This window comes from Pundamilia nyererei, unplaced genomic scaffold (genome assembly GCF_000239375.1).
Source record: "Pundamilia nyererei isolate P.nyererei 1_Seehausen unplaced genomic scaffold, PunNye1.0 scaffold00011, whole genome shotgun sequence".
NCBI classification, from domain to species: Eukaryota; Metazoa; Chordata; class Actinopteri; order Cichliformes; family Cichlidae; genus Pundamilia; species Pundamilia nyererei.
In genome coordinates this window covers 3,047,083-3,069,797 of record NW_005187412.1, presented here as the reverse complement: position 1 = coordinate 3,069,797, position 22,715 = coordinate 3,047,083, and the positions used below count along the sequence as shown (strand labels likewise).

The 22,715-nt window shown below is 39.5% G+C and overlaps 1 protein-coding gene across 2 annotated transcripts in view; it reads left to right on the top strand.

Annotated features, from left to right (window-relative positions):
- gpc6a (glypican 6a) overlaps positions 1-22,265 on the top strand; it is a 141,330-nt gene extending 119,065 nt beyond the window's left edge. For both annotated transcript variants that reach the window (XM_005724213.1, XM_005724212.1), the window contains 3 exons: positions 13,793-13,923; positions 16,319-16,494; positions 18,839-22,265. In XM_005724213.1, the coding sequence (XP_005724270.1) occupies positions 13,793-13,923; positions 16,319-16,494; positions 18,839-19,056 (525 nt within the window). In that variant the 3' untranslated portion in view covers positions 19,057-22,265. The remainder of the gene's footprint in view (positions 1-13,792; positions 13,924-16,318; positions 16,495-18,838) is intronic.
- Positions 22,266-22,715: the final 450 nt, after the last annotated feature.

Sequence of the window (22,715 nt, the reverse complement as noted above, 5' to 3'; positions counted from 1 at the left end):
TATCAAGCAGATGGGAACTTGGATGAGTGACCAGGATGAGGTGGAGATGGGGAGGAGGCAGGCTGAGAGAGTGAGAGGCAGAATGAGAATAGACTTAAAGCATGCAAAACTAAGGCTCAGTTCTCACTGAAGAAAAAATGGTTGGGCCACGGTGATGACGACAGAAGTGAGGCAGAAGTGATATAAATAATAGACCGGAGGTCCGGGCGGCCAGGAATCCAGGCAGAGGAGCAAACACAGGTCTTACTCATTGAACTTCTGCATAACCTTCATTATCACTATCAGTAAAAAAAAACAAAACAATGCAAAGCATTAACTCTGACTGCTACATTCAATTTACCATGCCTAATTCATTCAATTAAATGAATTATTAAATAGCCCTAATAAATATTTGTAGGCGGTGTTTGCATGGAGCCCATAGGCTTGAAACCTGTTGTAAATGATTGTTTTCTAAAGTTAAATATTTATGACAAAATAAGCAATAATGATAATTACATGCAAACCTGTGCGTGTGTTGTGTTGATCAGTTTTGATTAAGGGCAGCCCGGCGACGGAAGCCAGAACACCACAACATTTGCACACATTTGCATTCATATTGCCTAATTTGGGTTGGTGCATAGAAGTAAATGATATCGTGTTTTTTTTAAATGAGTGAACCCTTGGACAATTAAGAAAAACTCTCAGGTGAAATAACTAAAACGTTCGCATTTTGGGGTATGATTGTGTGCCCATACAACTCAAACTGTACTAAACTAAGGAACTGGTTGAGAACATGTGCTCTGAAGACAAAGAAGGTATTATATTTAACTTTGAACATCCAGGAAATCATCATGTGTGACTTTGTGTGAGCCGGACTGATTACTGTTTCCTTTTTGATATTTTAAGGTGGTATTTTAAGGATTTCTAGATTGTCTCTATAGTGCAGACGTCTCACTGCATCTACAGTGTGCAAACACATTATCTCAATTTTAGCTTTTGACACAGGCTCGCTCTGAAAATCTGTATTGATTTTAGTTCTATTGAAACTAGTTAAAGCACGTTCCGGGCTTATAAATCAACATGAGCCCAAACAGACCGTGAGATCATCTTGCAAAGCCCAATATGAATGTGTCGTATTGGGCATCTGATAAAGGGACACTGCTGCTGCAAAGTGAAAGCAGAGGAGTGCCTCAGCATCCTCTTTTATTAAAAGGGATCTTTTTAAACAGTCATGTCGTCAATTTTCTCTGATTTCACTGTTTTACCGTAGTGTTCATACGGGCTCTTTTTGTAAAAGACATTCGTGTATTACTTTGTTGGTTTTTCTTATTTATTTCTCATAAAATTGCTTGTTGTGTGAGTCATTTGGAATGAGGGACAAACTGGTGCTGTGTGTTTTGATTGCGATTGATGCTTTCTTCTCAAACAGAGTGACTCATGGTGAATCACAGTGGGTTTTTTTGTGAAATCGATTAAGATTGGCTTTGTTAATGGTGCATGTGTGTGCTTGGGAAGGGTATAACACTTGTTAACAGAAAAGGCAGGGAGGAAGCAGGGGCCGGTCCCTTTGTTTAATCTGTGCTTCGGTGAGCTATAAGTCTGCTTCCCGTCTGTATACAGCACTTCATCGTGACAAGCAGGCACATATTAGCAGAAATATTGGCACTTACTTATAGCGCTGATCATATTTCAGGGGTATATGCATGTGATATGCTGAGACAACAAACTCAACACAACAAACAAAAACTGTTTAAGAAGGTTGTACTGCTCATATCTACAGACAGTTCTGTGGCTGAAATTTGGAATTGAAGCTGGTGGATCTGACCTGTGAAAGCCCTAATTAAAATTACTGGACCTGAATTAACATGCATTGCTGGAGTTTGCCTGCTTGCTGCATGCGCCGAATGCTCATCAGCCACTTGACACCACTTCCAGGATTCAGCAAAACCAGAGGAAGGCAGATTGGAATTAAGCTTTGTTTGTATAAACGATTTAATGGAATAGAGGTCCTGTTTGACATTTGGTGTAACCTTGTGATGTTGATGTGGCATTATTGTTAGTAGTAGTTTTGAAAAAATCACCCTGAGATCTTAATGTTAAAGTATAGTTATATTTAACTCTTTAAGCTCATTTCCAGTTTTTTAAAAATTAAACTGTTTACATTACAACATCTTAATGTTGCATCATCACACCTGGTAGTTTGTTGTTGAGGTTATCGGTCCCTCTCTACAAGCTGCCAGTTAAGGCAGACGTTTGTGGAGGCACTACAAATTTGACCTATGTGAAGAGGATAATTCATTGATTATTAATGATGACAAACAGTCCTCTCAGCGTAGGATTAGGTCAGACTTTCAAGGTGAATATAGGCACTGGAACCTTTGCTTGGTGGCTAATAATAAATATACAGGGCTTTACCTTGAACTATAAAGAGCCTCGATGGTGCCTTTCCAAATAACAAGTCAGATGGTTCCTCTCCTCTTTGGTCTGCAGGACATTGGCGTCCATGTTTTCCAGAAACAATTTGAAATTTCAGTTCGTCGGACCACAGAACAGTTTTTGCTTCAGTCCAGTTCAGTTTAAATAAGCTTTGAGAAGATGATGGAGTTAATAGTGTTTGCAGATCGCATTCAAGTGTTGTTTCTTCTTTGCATGATAGAGCTTTAACCTGCATTTGTGGATGGCACTGTACAGCATTGCAGGCAACAATTTCTGGAAGAGTTTATGAGCCCATGCATGAATTTCCATGCCCAGTTTAAATAAGCTCATTCCTGTTTTTAATGCAGTGTGACCTGAAGGCTTTAAAATCTCAGGCTTCCAATACTGATTCTGGCCTTGTCTCTTGCGCACAGAGATTTCTCCTGACTCCCATAATCCTCTGAAGCTTTTCTGTGCTGTAGATGGTGAAATATTTTTGACAATTTTAAGTTGTTTTGTTTTTTTATTGTTCTACAATTTCTAGATAAATGCAGGTTAATGAACTCCTGCCCATCTTTACTCCTGAGAAACTCTCTAAGATCCTCTTTTTAAACCCGATCATGTTTCTGACTTCTGCCTATTAACTGTAGTTAGTTGCAAAATGTTTTTGCAGGTGCTTCTTTTTAGTAGCACTTTCTTTTCCAGCATTTTGCTTCCCTACGCCCCAATTTTTTAAAGATGTGTTGTTCATAATTAGCTAATGTTTTTCATGAAGTGTTAAGATGTCTCATCTTAAACATTTATATTTGTTTTCCTTTGATTATTGTCAGTTCACAAGATTTGCAAATCATTGTGTTCTTCTGTAATTTACATCCTTGCAAATGTGGTTATATTTTGCAGATTGAGTTGTGTGTTGAGTTAACTGTGACTAACAACACAACATCACAAATGTGAGTTAGTTTCTCTGATTTTCTTAAAAATTAAGCATGGTCTCATTTAAGTTAAAGGTTGTGACTTTATGAAATAATTACATCCAATTCACATTTCACTTGTTACATGTAATAACTTAAGATGTCAAGTATAAGAACCAGTGTTGCACCAGGAAGTGCGGTCTCTGTGCAGCTAAATTAACACCTCTCAAATAGGTGTTAATTTAAAAATAAATAAATAAACCTTAAACACAATAACCCTGATGAATTATTACAGGATTGCTAATTGTGTTAGACTGCAGCTATTATCAGTTTATGCCTAATAACTGCATGTAGAAGCAACCTGCGTCACTCTTGTCAGTGATGTAGTTTTGAACCTACCAGTGATATTATCAGTTATTTAAAGGGTTTTTTAAAGCAGCGCAGCAGTAACCTCTGGGCTCCCAGTGAGACGGAGAGAAATGCTGAAGGTTCAGCAGCATCTAATCTTGCAGCTGCAGCATAGATGTGTGGTGAAAGCAGCAGCTATTCTAGCTGGAGTCAAACTCACTGCCCTAGGTACTCATATAAAGACTCATGCTTAGATTTTTGTCTTCACAATTTGCCCTTAGTACGCTGTGTGTTTGTGTGCTTATGTGTGTATGCTTGCAGTTATTTATTCATGAACGAGTGTTTGTTTACTGCTGTATTTGTGCAGTTGAAATGACTGTACTGAACTGAATTGTTACTGAACTTTAGACATTGTTTATGTAGACCGTACATCGAGTTATACAGATGGAAAACTCTGAATTAAACTTCCATAAGCTTTCACTTCACAATGAATCATAAATGGATTTATTTACTTATATGTGTACATTGGAATGATCCTTCCTTCCTTTCTCCAGTTCACCTGAAATGCTCCTGCTTGCAGATGCTTAGCTGTCAGAATGGACCGTATCGATATCACATTACTGTTGTTAAATTTTAAAGTTTGAGCAAAAATAACCAAGCACATTGTGATCTGGTCCATATTGTTTTGTTAGTGCCAGGACGCTATGGGCTATTGTGAATCAGAGCCACACCAGCATGTGTTAAACCTAACCAGCTTTGGTGTCTCCATGACAGGATTACCACATCAAATATGAGGGCAGTCTCCTGCAGTGGCATCCTGTTGGTACAGGCCCTTTCATGTCCTGTTAAGACCCGAGGCTTCACTGTATACACTTCTCTCAAATCCCCAGTGTAACAAGGACATTGTGTGTGTGTGTGTGTGTGTGTGTGTGTGTGTGTGTGTGTGTGTGTGTGTGTGTGTGTGTTCACACTTGCACATGAATACACATGTGCCCCCTCATGAGTTTTGAGACAGACAGACAGATAGATACATTTTGGGTTATCCGAATGAAAAGAACTAAACATGCACAAGCACCTAGCACACTGAAAACACACACGTCACCAGACAAATAGATCTGGTGTTTTGGTTACTTACAGTTTACATGTGTTTCAGAGTAGTATTTTTCCTGATTCTCAGAATCCTGATGCCGAGGACGCTGGATGCTTAATACACTTTGGGTGATTATGTGTTATTCCGGAAGAAAAGAAAAAGGCATGCAGAAGCTAGCCGAGCAACATAAAAAAAGATGCTACAGTTAAAAGCAGCTCTGGTGTTTTGCTGATTGATGTCAGTTTTCTGGGAAGAAAAAAAATACTCACCAGTGTTCCCTTGAAAGTAGACCTGGGCATTGTTCATCCACGTGCAACATCCAGCCCATTTGCTGTCCCTGACCAGCCATGTTTGGACGATGGGAAGTTAGAAGTCAAACATAAATACGTACATATCACATTGATGACTCGGCATCAGAAAATGGCTCATTGCATTTTTGTAATTTCGAAATAGTTTTTAAAAAATTCATTTTAACTGAATCTTTATCTTTTATTTTAAATCCACTGTCATGTGGTACAGAGGCAAATTATTAAGAAAAAAGTGGACCTAGCATCCTAACTGAAAATTCTCCGTATTAAGAAGGGATGAGCACACACGTTGCAGCAGGTAGGGTCATGCCCATACTGAAGGTTATCCTTCCAGAGAGGCTTTTCTTTATTCCCCTTCCTGCATCCCCTTTAGATAAGGGAACACAGTGATGCTCAGCACTATCTCCTATACTAAACAACAAGCACAGAGGCTGTCTTTGAGACCTCCACAGAGGTAAAATAGAAGATGGTCCAACATTATGTTCTACCCTGACACATTCAGACCTCCCAAAAATAGTGAAACCTCACCAGACAGATGTGTTCAGTCAAACAAAAAATCTAGAACAAGTAAGTGATGGATAAAGTGCTGGGTTCCATACCAAGAAACACTATGCAGTGCTTATATGCATGGAAAAATGTTTTTGAGTGATCCAGAAGAGTAGAAAAGTTATACGTAGTACAGGAAATGAATTGACCATACCTTTATGTTGCATTTCACAGCATGCACACCCTATGAAGCAGTATACATGATTCAAGTTCAAGCAGTCTCAGTGTATTTACTGTCAGATCATATATGTTTATGAAAATAAACATATATCTTATGTTTATTTTCATTTTTTTTTTCATATATGTTTATGAAAATAAACATATATCTTATGTTTATTTTCATTTTTTTTTTTCATATATGTTTATGAAAATAAACATATATCAGCACCAGAACACAGCATAAAGTCTTTCTTTGAGAACAGGATGAAAATACAGGACAAAAAAAATCCACTGAGAAATGGAGGGACTGCAGTGTTAACTGTATGTGGGAAACTTGAACTTATAGACAACTGTAGAACTAGTAAAAATGCAAAATACTGATTAGAATTCTGCAGTGTGATTATAGCGGACAATGCTAATGAAAATTCAGTGGGTAGAGCGTATTTGACATCAAGGTATCTGTGTAAAGATCTGTCTCGGTGAAGGTTCGTTTTAAGCAATAGCAGCTGTGAGATGCAGATGTGTTACACTATTAAATATCTGTCATAACAACAACTAGTAAGTTATCATATTTTAGACCTCCCTCAAGAACATCAGAGTTACACTGTATGAGGTATTTAGTCTGTGCAGCTGTGGCTTTGCTGAATGTTACTGTGGCCTGGAGCCAAAGCCAAGATAAAGAAACGTTGCTGCTCACTGGGTTATTACCTCAGGCTCGGTAGATATGACCTGATAGCTGCTCTAGTCTCTCAGCTCTCTCTCTTTCTCATCCAGTCTCACACAAAAAGCCCCATCTTGCAAAAGCAACATTTTCTAGTTCTAACTCACAAAGTGTGTCTGTGATAGACAGCTGAAAGATATAAGGCAGTTCTTTTGTATACATATGAAACAAACAGCTGCTGCACAACCTTAGATTATTGCTATTATTTTTATTATTCACAGAACTTAAACTGTGGATCCCAAAATTCATTTGTCTGCACTGACGTAAGTGCAAATATAAGCACACTATTATGTGAGCCTGGCATAACTAGTGTACTGTATACAACAGCTTCCTCGCGTTGCCTAGCCTCAAGAGCGTCAGAGCATTTAATTCCCTAAATACAATATAATTTTTTTATTAAGCCTGCAGGCTACATTGCCTCTTTTTCTTATGAGATTTCAGTCTGGTCAGAGAGAAGCAATGTAACTGACTATAACCAAGCTAAAGTCTGCTAGCAGTATTTTTCATTTAGCTGAAAAATGTAAAAGGTTTCATGTAAGAATTAAATTGGATTCACAAATAAATAGTTTATACATTAAAAAGTGTTTTTGACTGTATCAAAGTTCATCATTTAAACTGGGAAATAGCAGCTTGAAGAAACACTCACAACTCTAACATTGTTTCTAGCTGTTTTTAGACCCTTCAGTCATGTCATGTGATCTCCACTCCAGACTGATTTTGCAAAATTGTCATGAAGATAAAAGTCTTTTAAAGGAAATACTGAGTCACCACTCATTTCTTTATATTGTGCTTGGAAAATGAGAAATAGATGAAGTGGTTTCTTGATGCATGTGTAAACATATATGGGGAAAAAGCAAAATGCAAAGCTACAAGCTACAAGCAGCTACAAAAAGAAAGTTATAGCTTGCCTTCAAGACCTTGAAAAGGACAAAATCATTGACAGCCTTACATATCACCGCCTTTATCCAGGGGATGCCTTACCCTGCATTTACGGACTTCCTAAAATCCACAAGGAAGGGATCCCACTCAGACCCATAGTCAGTAGCATAAACTCAGCCACTTATAACATTGCAAAACACCTTGCTACCATCCTTGCACCTCTCGTGGGGAACACCGCACACCACATCAAGAACTCCACCGACTTCACCGACAAGGTCCAGAAACTTACCCTGGATCCAGATGAAACCATGGTGTCCTTTGATGTAGTCTCTCTCTTCACTTGCATACCCACCACGGAGGCCGTGGAGACTGTCAGAAGACGACTACAAGAAGACAGCTCCTTGGAAGACAGGACCAACTTCACACCCGATCAGATCTGCACACTGTTAGACCTCTGCCTCACCACTACATATTTCAAGTACAACGAAGGCTTTTACAGACAAAAACATGTCTGTGCCATGGGCTCCTCTGTGTCACCTATTGTAGCCAACCTTTACATGGAGGAAGTGGAAAGGAAGGCTCTTGGCACTTTCAAAGGAAGAGTACCCAGCCACTGGTACAGATATGTGGACGACACCTGGGTCAAAATCAAGACACAAGAAGTGGAATCCTTCACTGCGCACAACAACGCCATGGATAAAAACATCAAGTTCACCAGGGAAGACACAAAGGACAACTGTTTGCCTTTCCTGGACTGCGCCGTGCACATTGAATAGAACGGCAACCTCAACATCGAAGTTTACTGGAAGCCCACACACACGTACCAGTACCTCCTGTTCGACTCCCATCACCCTTTGAAACACAAACTTGGAGTAATTAGGACCCTACACCACCGGGCAGAACATGTTCCCTCTAAACCTGAAGGAAAAAAGAAGGAACACACACATGTAAAGGAAGCACTCAAAACATGTGGTTATCTTAATTGGGCGTTCATAAAGTCAGCAAAGAGGCACAGAAAAGAAGATCAGACACCAGTGAGGGAGGATAAGAAGGACAGACGCAACAACATTGTCATCCCCTATGTAGCCGATGTATCAGAGAAACTCAGGAGAGTTTTCTCCAAGCATGACATCCCAGTGCATTTCAGACCCAGCAACACACTCAGACAAAAACTGGTTCACCCGAAAGACAAAACTCCAAAACACAAACTTAACAATGTGGTGTATGCTGTACAGTGCAGCGAGGAATGCTCAGACCTCTACATTGGAGAGACCAAAAAGCCACTTCACAAACGCATGGCACAACATAGAAGAGCCACCTCCACAGGACAAGACTCAGCAGTCCATCTGCATCTTAAGGATAAAGGACACTCTTTCGAGGATGCCAATGTTCACATTTTGGACAGAGAGGACAGATAGTTTGAAAGAGGAGTGAAAGAAGCCATCTATGTCCACTGTGAGCGACCATCTTTGAGCAGAGGCTGTGGTTTACGACACCAACTGTCTGCCATCTATAATCCAGTTTTCAGTTCCCTTCCCAGACGCCTTAATGCCCACTGACATCCTGGGCCTCAGGAAATTGCATGCTAGGGTGGAGATATGTTTCACAATGAGCTCACCCGAAACCCTGGCTGATTGTGACCCACACCCGTTTTCACACCTTGGCTCATGTGATTAGGTAGAGGATCATCAGGGGGTCCTTTTGTCCCTCTTTGGGGGGAAACTCCCACTGGGTTTAATTCTGGGACTCTCCACCATTTGACCTTAGAACTGAAGAAGCTTCTCGGACGAGAGGTGAAACGTCTTCAAGCAACTTAAAGAAGTCCAGACGCTTTTCTTTCCGAGCTCCTTAGACTAAGATGATCTGGATGACTGAGAACTTTCACAGACAAAATGCAAACAAACAGAGTTTGCACAATTTTACGAGCCTGAAAGTCAATATTTTGTATGACGACTTTATTCTTCAACACAGCCTGAACTCTCAGGCAGTTAATTTAGGCATTGTTGTTTCTTCAAACAGTCCTCAGGAATAGTTCTCCAGGCTTCTTGTAGGACATTCAAAGCTTTTCTTCGGATGTTGGCTGCCTTTTGTCCTGTTTTTTGTCAAGATGACCACACTCATCATTAATCCCATGATTTCAATAATGGAACGTTCTCTGTGGAGGCCAAACCATTACTGATAGTGTTTCATTGTGAATTTTTATATGTTTATTTTGGCAGTATGCTATGCTAAAAAGTGAAACTGTTGCTAATCAAACGCTTTCCAGTTAATATTGGATGGTAGATCTAAAATCTAATGTTACCTTTCTGCATTCGTGACAAGATCCCCAACACCACTGACTAAAGTTCACCCCCGAACCATGACAGAGCCTTCACCGTGTTTAACAGATGACTTTATAAACTTGCTGTTGTGCTTCTCTCCTGACCTCCAGGTGACAATTTGAGCCCAAATATTCAAATTTGGATCATCACTCCATAAGACCTGCTGCCACTGATACCAAGTTCTTGTATAATTTAGTGTATTTCAACCTTTTCTTCCCGTGTACTTCCTCTGAGACCATCTCTGAGGCGTCACTGAACAGTAGACAGATCGGTTGAGAGGCCATTTCTGTGGTCCTGTGTTAGGTTGTTGCAGGATTTTGTTCTCTTTCTTAAGAACATCGGTCTCAGATGCTGTTCATCTGCTGTAGGTTGTTTTTTAGGCCTGCCACTTCTTCTTTTGTCCTCCACTTGTGCAGTTTTCTCAATTTGTTATGGACACACTGCAGACCACGCCAAGATATGCCAAGTTTTCAGCTAAGAACTCTTTGGGCATCAGCTTGTTGGTACAAAAATACTATTTTATGCCTGTCAAACAGTGTTTTGTTTGGATTTTTTTCAACTAAAGAAATAGGAACAAATGATATACTTTGCTGCCTAAAGATACAAAAAAAATTGGTTCTTCGCTAAGTTGTCTGTTATGCGTCAACACATACATTTCATCCCTAGAGTTAGGTACCTTTATACCTGAATGATTCATGGGTCATTGTTAAGTGGCTTAACAAATCAAACCCTGTGAAAATAGCCAGGTATGAAAATGAGTAAAAAGTAAGGCAATGTCCAAGTAAGAAAGCCGAACTACAGCTTACAATTACACCAAGCCTGGCTCAAAACATACAGAAGGAGGACTGTCTAATACAGTAAGTACACTGGCAGTGTTTAGGATTTCATCCACCCAGGATTCATTTGCAATTTGTCATCATTTCTATAGTTGGCCTAAAGGTAAAGAAGGCCCACTCACTTGCTTTTTCTGGAGCTTTCACCTTTATCGCATGCTGTATGTTGTATCATTACTGAGCTCATGTGTTAGTAGATTCACTTGTCACATGACCAGACTCCATCTGTTCATGAAGCTTTACCACCAAGAGAGAGTTGTTAGCATGTGTCAGTCACAGTTCACTAGTTGATTCATGGAGCTGAATTATAGACGAGTACAAAATAAGTAATTCTCCTTATTGGTTTGTTTCTACCATATTACTGTACCTGGACTGTAATATGTCTATCAACCACTGTTTCAGCTGTCTGATGTAAAGGTTCCAGTGAAGGCAGTCACTCCTCCTGACTGAGCAGTCATTATTAATATCACAGGGTTTACCTCTAAAGTTGAAATATATGCGTTTGTATACTTTGGCAACTCCGTTTGAATATAACTAAGATTAAGAAGAGACGTTTTGGGTATTGCATTCGATAACATGATGTTTTTTTTTTTTTATATATGGCTGTAAATTGTATGAGACAGATATTTTGCAGTCTATGCTTTGAAGAGCCTCGAGGTATTCAGCAGCTGAAATTGGTTCAAGTCCAAAACAATTTTCAAAAAAATTGCAACACTGTGAAAAGCAATAGAATTTCAAAGTGAAGGTTGTGACCCATCAACAATGTTTTTTTTTATATATATATAAAATATATATTAACACGAACGCACACAGACACACAGACAGACACACACACACACACGCAGAGAATCAATGAACAAACGTGTCTAATACAGGCCTGTAGTAGATAGACAATGTGTTTAAACTAATTGTGCACAATTGCCCATGTCTTCACTTTAATGTTGTACTTTGTTAAAGTTTTCTTTCTCTCGTACATTTGCCATTTTTTAGCCATATTTCCCAGCACTAATGCTCAGGTCGCCTGCTGTGAGCAGCTCTCTGGAGATCGTCACACAGTATCTCCATACTGAGTTGAGGTCTGAGCTCCTAAAAATGATTTTTCTTTGTTTAAAGAGATTCTCTTGAAGCTTTACTTTGATGTTTAGTGTAATTATCTCACTGTTCTGCTGAACGTTATAACCACTCTGATATTCTTCTTTAAATAAGCGATGGTCTTGAGGACAAAGTTTTCTCTCAATATTGGAAAACTGACAACTCCAAGACCACAAAGACGGAATCAGATCAAGATGCTTCATCTCACAGTGTAACGAATAGCAGTAAGAGTGGCGTCAGTGTTTTTATCTAATTCTAAAACAGACAATTAAGCAAATTTTCCGCTGCTCACAAAGGTTTAAATTTCATACTGCAAACTGTGCATCGTCTTGCTTTTTTATTAGAGCTAATTGTTATGTGCTCAAGGATCTGTGTGCTTCATCAACAAGCTAAACACGAAGACGTTTATGGACTTCTATATGAGTATAAATAATAAAGCAATATGTTACTCCATCTGTTAGGATTTAAAATAACTTGATTCCGTCTTCATGATTGTTACCAATTCTATAAAAATGACAAAAGCAACACAGTAGATTTCTGTCCATGATGAGTCCTTGTGGAGTTTTTTCCCCCGTTTCTCTGATCACGCGCTCAAACTTCTTGCTGAGCCCAGATGGAATCGGTTGGGGGTGAACACTCATGCCAGATATCAAATTTGAAATCTCAAGTCTGCCTTGTATGAATCACAGATGAACACAATATGGATGGAAGTGGATTCAAAAATAAATGGAATGAAAAAGGGGTTGGTTGGAGTACTGGTCTCCTAATGCAGCGGTCCCCAACCCCCGGGCCGTTTGGTACCGGGCCGCGAGACTTGAGGCTCGGGTGTGAAATGTGTGGTTTTCAGGGTTTCTATCGGTTTTTAGCGTTATGTTGTTATCATTTTTATCGTTAACTCGGTTTTCCTGGGTCTTTTCACGTGTGTTATGAATAAATCTTCTTTTTTCGGTACCGGCACTAGTTTTATTTTGTTGTATTTATCCGCGACACCTTAAAGGCCGGTCCGTGAAAATATTGTCGGGCATAAACCGGTCCGTGGCGCAAAAAAGGTTGGGGACCGCTGTCCTAATGGAATAAACTAAAAACAGGCTTGTGCAACATGACTGTTTAAAGTCACGACGTGCCTCACTCATGTGCAGAGAAGGAAATATTGAAGTGTTTTCTAAGTGTGTGTGTGTGTGTGTGTGTGTGTGTGTGTTTTTTCCATTTCTAGAAAAATATCAGTCATATTTTTTATCACAGTTTTATTATGAAAATTTATTTGGATCTTTGTTTTCTTCAAATTACTTTTTTTAAACTGAAAACTCTGAGACCTTTTAAACTTGTGGTTCTGTACAGAAGTGATATTCATTCTAACCTAACTAACCTAACCTAACCTAATTCAAGGTGTTATTCACACTAGTAAGCCTTAACTTGATTCACACTACTGTGCAAAAGTCTTTCCTTTATAGTTTGCTCATTTCTCTCATTTTTGCTTCACAGGAGCCAAACTTTGCTGTAGTTTTTAAGGAGCTCTTGAGCAACAGAGATTTTTCATTTTCTGAATTTACAAAAATGTCAACAATAGTAGAGTTTGACAGATATAGGGTAATATTTTGGTGATTCCCAAAGATCAATTTGCTGAAAACTTGGCACATGTCAACGAATGTGCAGTGTGTTTTTTTTTTTTTTTTTTAATTGGACAAGAAAGAAGGGAGAAGCCTGAAAACTATATACAGCAGATGAACAGTATCTGAAAGTCATGCCCTTAAGAAACAGGGGGAAAAAAATCAACAAAGATACAGGACCCAAGAGATGTATCTGACCCTTCAGCTGATCCATCTACTGTTCTCTGAAGCCTCATCAGAAATGGTCTCAGTGGAAGGCTGGCTGTCAAGAAGCCCTTCATAAGAAGGGGGAAAGGGGAGAAAAGGCTGAGGTGTGCTGAATTGCACAATACTGACTGAAAATCAGTGTCAAAGGGTCTTGTGTAGTGATGAATCCAAATTTGAACATTTTGCTTTAAATCATTGTCAATATGTATGGAGGAGGTCAGGTGAGAGCTCCAACAGCGAGTGTCTACAGCCATCTTTACAACACAGTGTAATGTCTGTCATGGAGTGAGGGAGCAGACCTTAATATTACTGAAGCAGTGTGGAACAAATATTAAAAATGTAATATAATTCTGCTCACTGTTTTGGCCCATGGCAGGTGATTGACATCAAAGAGAAACTCAAGGAGTCCAAAAGGTTCTGGTCCAACTTGCCAGATGACATCTGTGCCAAGGGCAAACTCACAGAGCCCGATGAGGAGCAGTGCTGGAACAGCCACACTAAGGGCAGGTGAGGACTTCTGGTACTCTTTATAAGCACAGCAAAGTCACACGATCTCTCCTGTTATCACATATTGCCTGCCAGGGATTAAAATAACCACACTCTGTTCAGAGATTATCGCTCGCTCGCTCTCTCTCTGTAAGTACAATGGGTTAGTACTCTTATGGAGAACTTGTACAGTATATAATCCCTGAAGGCTGTAACACCCAGAGGAGAGAGGCGCTCCAACACTTCTTGTCACCGGCGTTCAGTTTGCAGTGTGAAGCTAAACCGTACAGTTGATTGGTCACTGTGTCGTGTCTGTAACCGTGAACCAGAGAAAATATATAAGCTCATCACTTTAGCCCTCTCCAAGAAACAAAATCAGCAGATGGTGCAATAAAAGACAATTGTTTGTGCCAGTAACATTTTTAAGCGCCACTCTAAATCTGGTGAGTAAATTGATAATAAAACATCAGTAACAGTCAAACTGCGTTAGAAGTGTGTAAAATCATTGGATTCCCTCCTTATTTGAAAACGGACTATGTCCAGCTCCGTTCACCTTTAAGTTATTAAATAAAATACAAAATGATTGGAGAAGATGATGAAGCACAGATTGCATCGCTGCAAAGCAGTTAAATAATTCTTGATTCACTAAGTTACAACAGACAAAACAGACATTTGTGTGCTTCGGGCATGTTAAGAGCTCTCTGTGTGAAGTGCAACCACTCCCAACATGAAATAGACCGTTAAGCCTGATTGCACTCCTGTGTTTTGTCTGATTTAAGCATCTGCCATTAGAAAGAACAGCTCTTGTAATTCTGTCTAATTTCACTTGGTCTACTTTGGGACTCAGCTTGTCATCCCAAATCATGAGCGCACATGCTGCATTTAAGAGATATGCTGCATGGAAATTACCCTTATGGAAGAGAAAAAGAAAAATCCTTGGTAAATAGTTATGTTTTCTACACATTATGTGTCTCGTGCTATGATCTACTACAGTGGTCCCCAACCGTTTTTGCGCCACGGACCGGTTTATGCCCGACAATATTTTCACGGACCGGCCTTTAAGGTGACGTGGATAAATACAACAAAATAAAACTAGTACCGATACCGTAACACATATCATAACACACGTGAAAAGACCCAGGAAAACTGAGTTAACGCTAAAAATGATAACAAAATAACTAAAAACTGATAAAAACCCTGAAAACAATACATTTCACACCTGAGTCTCAACTCTCGCGGCCCGGTACCAAACGGCTCACGGACCGGTACCAGTCCGAGGCCCGGGGGTTGGGGAACGCTGATCTACTAATTAAAGTGGCCATTTTCACCTTTATGTCATAAAACATGCGTAAAAGAACTGGGTGATTGTTACCTTCACGAATAAATGATTATATGAGACAAGCAGCCATGTGGAAAAGAAAGTTTTCACAGGACTGTGTGCAGTTCTTTGAAATACTAATACACCAAGATTCAACTACCTGCAGTCGTAGTACTTTAAAGCACTTGTTTTCTGTATGTTCATGGTCGACCCATGACTGAAAGGTGTCCAGGGTCCTGTGGCAAATAAGAGAAGTCATGTTCGGTCTTTTCTAACTGCAGTGTTAATAACTTTAACATTTAACATGCTAATCGAGGCCTGTAGAGTCAGAGAGGTAGCTCTTGGATTTTCTGCTTATTTCTCTGAGAATTGCTCGGTCTGACATTGGGGTGAATTTCCTGGGGGTTTCCACTCCTGGGAATATTGTGGCATTGTTTTAACCTACCATCAAACTGCCAAACTTCTGCTCTTATAGAGGTGCTCACGCTTGCTGTTGATCAGTAAGTAAATTTGGTTTCTGGTTACCCTCTGGAAACAGTAACAGTGTACTTAGTTTTTAACAAGACTTCAGAGAGTTTGGTGAAAACTTTCTTTTTCACAAGACTGTATAAGACTACAAGACTTATGTATATATGAATATCACATTAGGGATATTATTGGAGAGATTTCTTTATTCTTCTGTGTGACAACAAGCAAACTGAGAATCACATTTCACCAGTTACACCGAAAACACGTGATATAAATAGGAATGCTTTATTCTCGGTTTGTCTGTCAGTGTGCACGGTCTGAAGTTACACAGTGTTAAGCTCTGTGAGCCGCCTCACAGTAGATTTAGTGTCAGTGATGATGCCTTTCTGTTGTTGCAGCCAAACTATCACGCATACATAGAACAACATAATTCATGAATATTTTTCATAAACATAGTGATAATAAATTATTTACTAAAGGATGTGTCAGTACAGATTTTTTACATTAGTTTATTTATTTAATATTATTTATTTTATTTTTTTTCCATCAGTTCTGACTTGACTGTCATCAACATATGTCCCCAAATACTCGACGATACTTTCAAGTTTTTTGATGTGTCGCTGTGTCCAGATATTTTCCCGAAGTGGTGAAGGAGGGTCTAACCAACCAGGTGAACAACCCAGAGGTGGAAGTGGATATCACCAGGCCCGACACGCTGATTCGGCAACAGATCATGGCGCTACGTGTCATGACCAACAAGCTGAAGAACGCATACAACGGAAATGACATCTACTTCCAGGACTCCAGTAAGCTTTCTTATTTGCTTATTTTTGCACTCTATCAATTACACACATGCTCACAGCTCAATCTGTGGGTGGAAGCAATCTAACAATAAGTAAAATAGATCAAGAAAAGCTTTCCCTCACTGCATGTTACTTTTGATATGGACTACATTACACCACACGCGGCACTGTGACAAATATATACACTGTTACTACTGAAATAAGATCTCAGTTGTCATTCATGTAGGAACTCAGTATACAACTCTGCAGGATGTTTAGTGTTGCACTGAAGCAAGACTGACATTTATTAGGAGAATAAATAGCTCTAGGTGTGGTGACACAGACAATGACAGACAACCAAGCCTATGTTTAGGAAGATGCACATCTCAAATGCTGCTATGACAGAAACCATTCTTTCTGATTCTGTGGATCCGCTTAAGCTGACAAGATGGGAGAAATTCGGCGAGCTACAAAACAAAACATGTGGCTGCATGACTGCTGCCACCATAATTTGTACTTCAGCTCCATCTTTGCTGCTGTCATGTTTGTTTTTCTCTTGGGAGCGGTGTCTACTTCAGCATTGTAGATCCGGCGCTAAAGCGCCCGAAATTATTGCATAGGTTGGCAAGGGAGGCAAGAAAACCGTAAAAAAAAAGGACGTTTACGCGTGATTTGTTGGTGAGACTTTCTCCCGCACTTTGCCGTTCACAATCACATTTCCCACCATTTTAAACTGAGCGAGGAAAGCCTGGCACTGTCGGCTGTAAAGGAAACTTTTACACCAGCACTTGAGATCAGATAATCAAACAGAATTGCCCTGAGAAGCAGATCTTTTCATGGCTGCTAAGTAAATCTTTGTATGTTTTTAAAATTGAGGTCTGTGGTTAACTTTGACATGTAAATTTGCCACACTGAACAATAGGAACTGTCTCGACAGTACCTTTGAAGGAGCCGAGAGTCCCAAACAGAAAAAAATGAACCCAACTCATTAGCTTTGTTGTACCGTTCACTTTCATTTTTAACCTCACGCTGTCAAGCTGTTCCAAAAAAAGAAGCCGGCGTGTGTTGTACAAAAAAATTGAACTCAGTGTCTCATTAGGTACACAAGCCGGCAAAGTCTTAGTTCAACAGCTGCTTTAGCCATACAACTAGTCATTAATAAGGTGTTCAGCTTATGAACCAGCAGCACCTCAGATCGATGAAACCCTCCTGAATTACCACAACGACAAAAATCATGTGCAGACTCCGTGGGTCCCCTTCCCCCGAATCAACAAGTAAATGCATGTGGAGGCAATATTAGGGTAATGAGTAAAGAAGTGCTTGTAGGACATTTGAGAAAGTCTGTGAAATTTTAATCATAACATATTTCAGCCTTCTTTTCCCAACATACTGTAATTAATGTGTGAAGCTGTTGCTTTGAGGTGCTAGAACAATTTACAACCTCATTTCTCCTCCTGGTTTTTATGGTAGAAAGCAGGCATTCGCTGACAAGAATGGATTGTACTGCTGTATTTAAATTCAGATTTCATAGATTTTCTTTATGTATTTGCATAATTACCCTGTACAATAACACCAAGTGTATTCGATTGGATACGGTTTTTATACCGTCAGTGTCATTTTTTAAACCCTAACCTTAAACCCTTGTATGTTTTAGTTTATTTAAGATAATTAGGCTGTGAGCAATAAATTGGACAAAAAAGTCAGATATAGGACAACTGATATGAATTAAAACTAGTATGCAAATTGATATTTATTAATAAAAACTTTAGATTTTTCTGGCATTTGTTTCATGGTTCAGGCACTGTAGGGTAAAGAGCTTGTTCATCAGCAAGAGTTTAGAGGATATTTTGTATCTTTATGTTCACTGTAACAACTCCAGTGCCTAAAGTTTGCTGTTGAGCAATTAACCAAACAGTTTTCCGCTCATACAAAACTGAACTGAATAGTTGAAGCAGCTGCTTAACACCTGCTGTTGAGCTGAAGACTGCAGGAATCTGTGCCAAAGCTGAAAGCGTCACAACCTTCAGTCGCTCACTAATCTAAATACTGAGGGTTATTTAAACAATGATGCTACAGCTTTGCCAAGAAAAATAATAATAATAGCATAGTAGATAGTCAGTAATTGTGAATATTTGAACTGAACAAAACATTTCAAACAACCGATGCGACTAACCAAATTATAACACCCACTGTTGAATATATCAGTAGGATGTGTGTGGGTGAGCTTTTTGTTTCTTCTTTTTCTGCCACATTCTCGTGTGACCGGGGCTCGATTGTGCGCTTTCTCTTCCCCTCTGCAATGAACCGCACTCGGTAGCTGCTTCAGATAATGTTATTTTCATCTAATTTTTAATTTGTGTTGCTGCAGGTGACGAGGGCAGCAGCTCCGGCAGCGGCAGCGGTTGCTCCGACGGCTGCACAACAGAGTTTATTTTTGTTGGAACAGAGGCTCCTGTGATCGGAGCTGACAGAAGCGATGAGCGCGCAGCAGCCGCGGGCAAGTCAGTTTCCTGCGGACCCTCCGTACTGCTGCTGACGGTTGCCCTCACACTCCCGCTTTGGGCGATGCAGACTCAGTGGAGATAATACAGTGTGGCCCGCATTACCGCTGACTTTTTTTTACTGTTACGTAACAGTATGTTTAACAGCAAGTTGTACTGCTGTTCCCTCACTGGACATGTAGAGCCTCCTGGAAACCTGTTGAGAATGACTTACTGTATGGTGTGGTAGGAGTGAAAGTGAGTGCAGTGCTGCATCCCGCTTGTCCCCCAAAGAATGCTTGGTGCCATCAGTGAACCAGCTTTCACATCAAAATAAAGAAAATGTGTTTTCTCATTATTCTAAAGTGAGTTTTGGAGGGTAAAAAAAGCCCAAAACATCTTTTAGAAATGAAACCCTCTAAAGATGGTTCTGTCAGTGATTTTTTTGTTCCAGATAAAAGGGAATCTATTTTTCTTTTCCTTTGTATGATGAATGGAGAAAACGAGACGACACCTATTTTATCCTATTAGTCTTCTCCCCCAAAAGGAAAAACAAAATCAAAAGGAGAAAGTTTTACTGTGTGCATGCGTGGATATGATGTTAACTGACAAAACATTCTTTTTTTTTTCCGTTTTTATGCAGGCTACACAGTTTTTTGGAGTGATTGTGCAGGTTGTACAGTGCTAGCAGTTCGCCTGGTTTCCCGTTTGGTCATATCGACGTGGCTTCAGGAAGCAGCAGGTCTTACAGCCACATTATTGTTGCACATTTGATTATCTCTTTAGAAAGTGCTATCGTACTGCACTAAGAGAACTACTTTGCACAGATTATTTTTGTTGGCTTCATAAGTTTCTACAGCTACAGGAAACATCCACCCCACAGAGAAAACGATCTATATTTTCAGATCATTTAATTGATTGTATTGTACTTATAAGCAGTTACAGTATGTGTTACAGTGGAAGGTACTGTAATGTAATCTTACTGGCAATGGATACTTTTTTTTTAACAACTGTGTCATTGTTTCTACAAATTATTTGATCATCTGTTAAATAAAAACTAAGAATGGTTCTGCAGCAGCACTAATTGCCTGTTAACAGCGTTCAGGTATCTAATTTACTTTCGTCTGTCTGGGTAGTTAACATGCACTCACGCTGGTTCTGTTATTCTCAGAGGACTTGGAGGAGAGTAATAATAGATATATCCTTATGAAATTTTAATTTCCTTAATTTTCTTGGCTGCCACACTGATGAATTTTGCTTTATGTTACTTGTTTATTTGCATACATGTAAAGTTACCCATCGTAACCTCTGATATCCTCTGCTGGTTACCCCTCATGTCTTGCAATGCATCATACTGAAATTTGCATGTTCTTTGGTTAATGAGAGCAGACCTATGCCCCCTACAGGCTACATGCGGTGTAATTGGTCGTGTTCTCTTAGAGGACGCGTACAAAGTCAGCAACTTTTAAAAAAGAGTTCCGAGGCCAGAGGGCTCCAAATGTACTCGTACAACTAAGGTAACTATTCGTAACTTTCATTCTGTGTCCTGCAGGCTTTGACCTTTAGCAGACTCAAGAGGCTCAGGGAGCAAAGCACTTCACAAACACAACACAGTGGTTGATGTCGAACTGTATACCAGAAGGGTTCATAGCTGAGTGAAAGGCTATAAGTGGCGGCCATAATAAGAACTGGTCACATTCGCCGAATGCTAAAGTAATGCACTTCCTGTTCTGTCTCCTTTAGCATGAGATGCACTGCACCATACTTTATGAAAGGAAATGAGTTAATGCTGTCTCTCAGTTCCTCGGGGTTTGAGCGCACGCAGCCGTTATTAATGTGAGCACTCTGTTGTTTCAGTTTAATAACTGTTAGCCTGCAGTCTTTAAAGAAAAAATTCAGTTCCAACATTGGTAAAAAAATAAGTTTTTTAAAAAGCACGCTTTTTCATTTAACTGACACTTTGTCTATCACATCATGCCAGATGACCTCACCTTTTGCCCTGTGTCAGCTCAGATAGGCTCAAGCTTTACGTAAGTGTTCAAGAAGGACTTTTTCTTTTTTGTTATACTAGAGAAACGATAGTTTTAAAGTACTCAGCAACAACTTGATAACACCAATCTGCCAAGTGAGATTCAATTAGCACTAAGTTCTAAGTTCTCATTAATTCTCCTCCACATTTTACCTTATGACATTTTCTATTAAGATCAAGGGAAAGGGTTTAGAAAAAAAGATGGGACCTTTTTTTTTTTTGACAATTCATCTGCAACTAATGGCTTTAACATCTAGTCGCAGAGAAATGTAGCTTTCGGATACAATATCTTGCAATATGTAGCGTGAATATTGTTGAAGCCATCACGAGTGTGCCTGGAGGATTGAATCTCATCAGCTCATAAGTACCTGAAATGTTTTCACAATACACAAGCCCATTACTTCAACAGAGACCTTCCAGTAAATACACAAATAGACAAATCAATAGGAGCTATGAGCAGCTAAAGAGATCTTGTGTTTCATGTACAAAAGCTTAATAAAGAAAATTCGGGGCACGAGTTTTCCTCGTCTCCACAGCGTGAAGAGGGGATAGAAAAGCACAAAGTTTGTGCAAGCGTCATGGATCTCTTCACAGAAAACACCATAAGGGAAATCTACCCTCGGTGTGCTCATATGACTCACGAAAGAGAAACTGAGCACCACAGGAAGCTCCCACAGTTGACCTCTTTCACCTCACTTCTTATCGAAATGGTTTTAGGATAAGGTGACTGAACAGCAGCCTCCTACTTAAAAAAAAACACAAAAACCCCAACAGCATAGCAATTAAATCACTGAGCAGCAAACCTTATATGTGTAGCACAACAACTGTGTTTAACCAAAGCGTGACTAAAGACAACACTGAAGCGATTAACAAAAGGCCACCCAATAACTAATTGTGCACAGAAACACGAAGGCAGAGCAGTTCCATTCACCTGTCATCAAAACTGGTTGAAAATCACAAGGGTTCACCCTGACTGAGGTGAAACGTTAGCGCATAGAGCAAAACAAAAGCTGACAAGTAAATCGTAAACAGATTTGGAGGATAAATCATGATGCAAAACAAGCGTGTGACATATGAAGAGACTTTAATCTTCTTTCTATTACTCTATAAAAGAAGCGTATACACATTTTCCTCACTATCTAATGGCGTTTTCCATCTTTTCACGGTACCGCTTTTATTTTAATTACTATATGTCATCCCATTATGCAGCCTGATGTGTGACTAAACATTTAGCACTATCTGCTGTTTACCCTAATGCTTAGTTTCTAATATTCACATGACAGCAGGGGGATAGAAAACAAAAAGATGTTTTGTGTGCTTGTTTTTTTTTGGTTTGTTTGGGTTTTGTTTTTTGTTTTTTTTAGAAATTTCTTTAAAATGTGCTGTACATCTGGATACAAAATGGAACTACCGCCTACATTCTTTGCTAAGACAAATCGATAAAGAAACAGTGTGCCTGAACTCACTCACTCTATCTATCTACACACACACACATATATATATATATATGTGTGTGTGTGTGTATGTATAAAATCCGTTTGTGTTTTCCTTCTATGCTGTGCACTCAAAAATGTCTAAATGCCAACATGCAATGTGCCCCAATGCACAGTTGTCAAAATAACCATTTTGCAGCTGGCAGTTATGGTCCAGTGAGGGTCTGAGATCATAGTTAATGCTCTAATGAGTAAACTGCAAAGCACCCATTAAAAAGGGAGCAGTGAGTCAACACTGGGGTG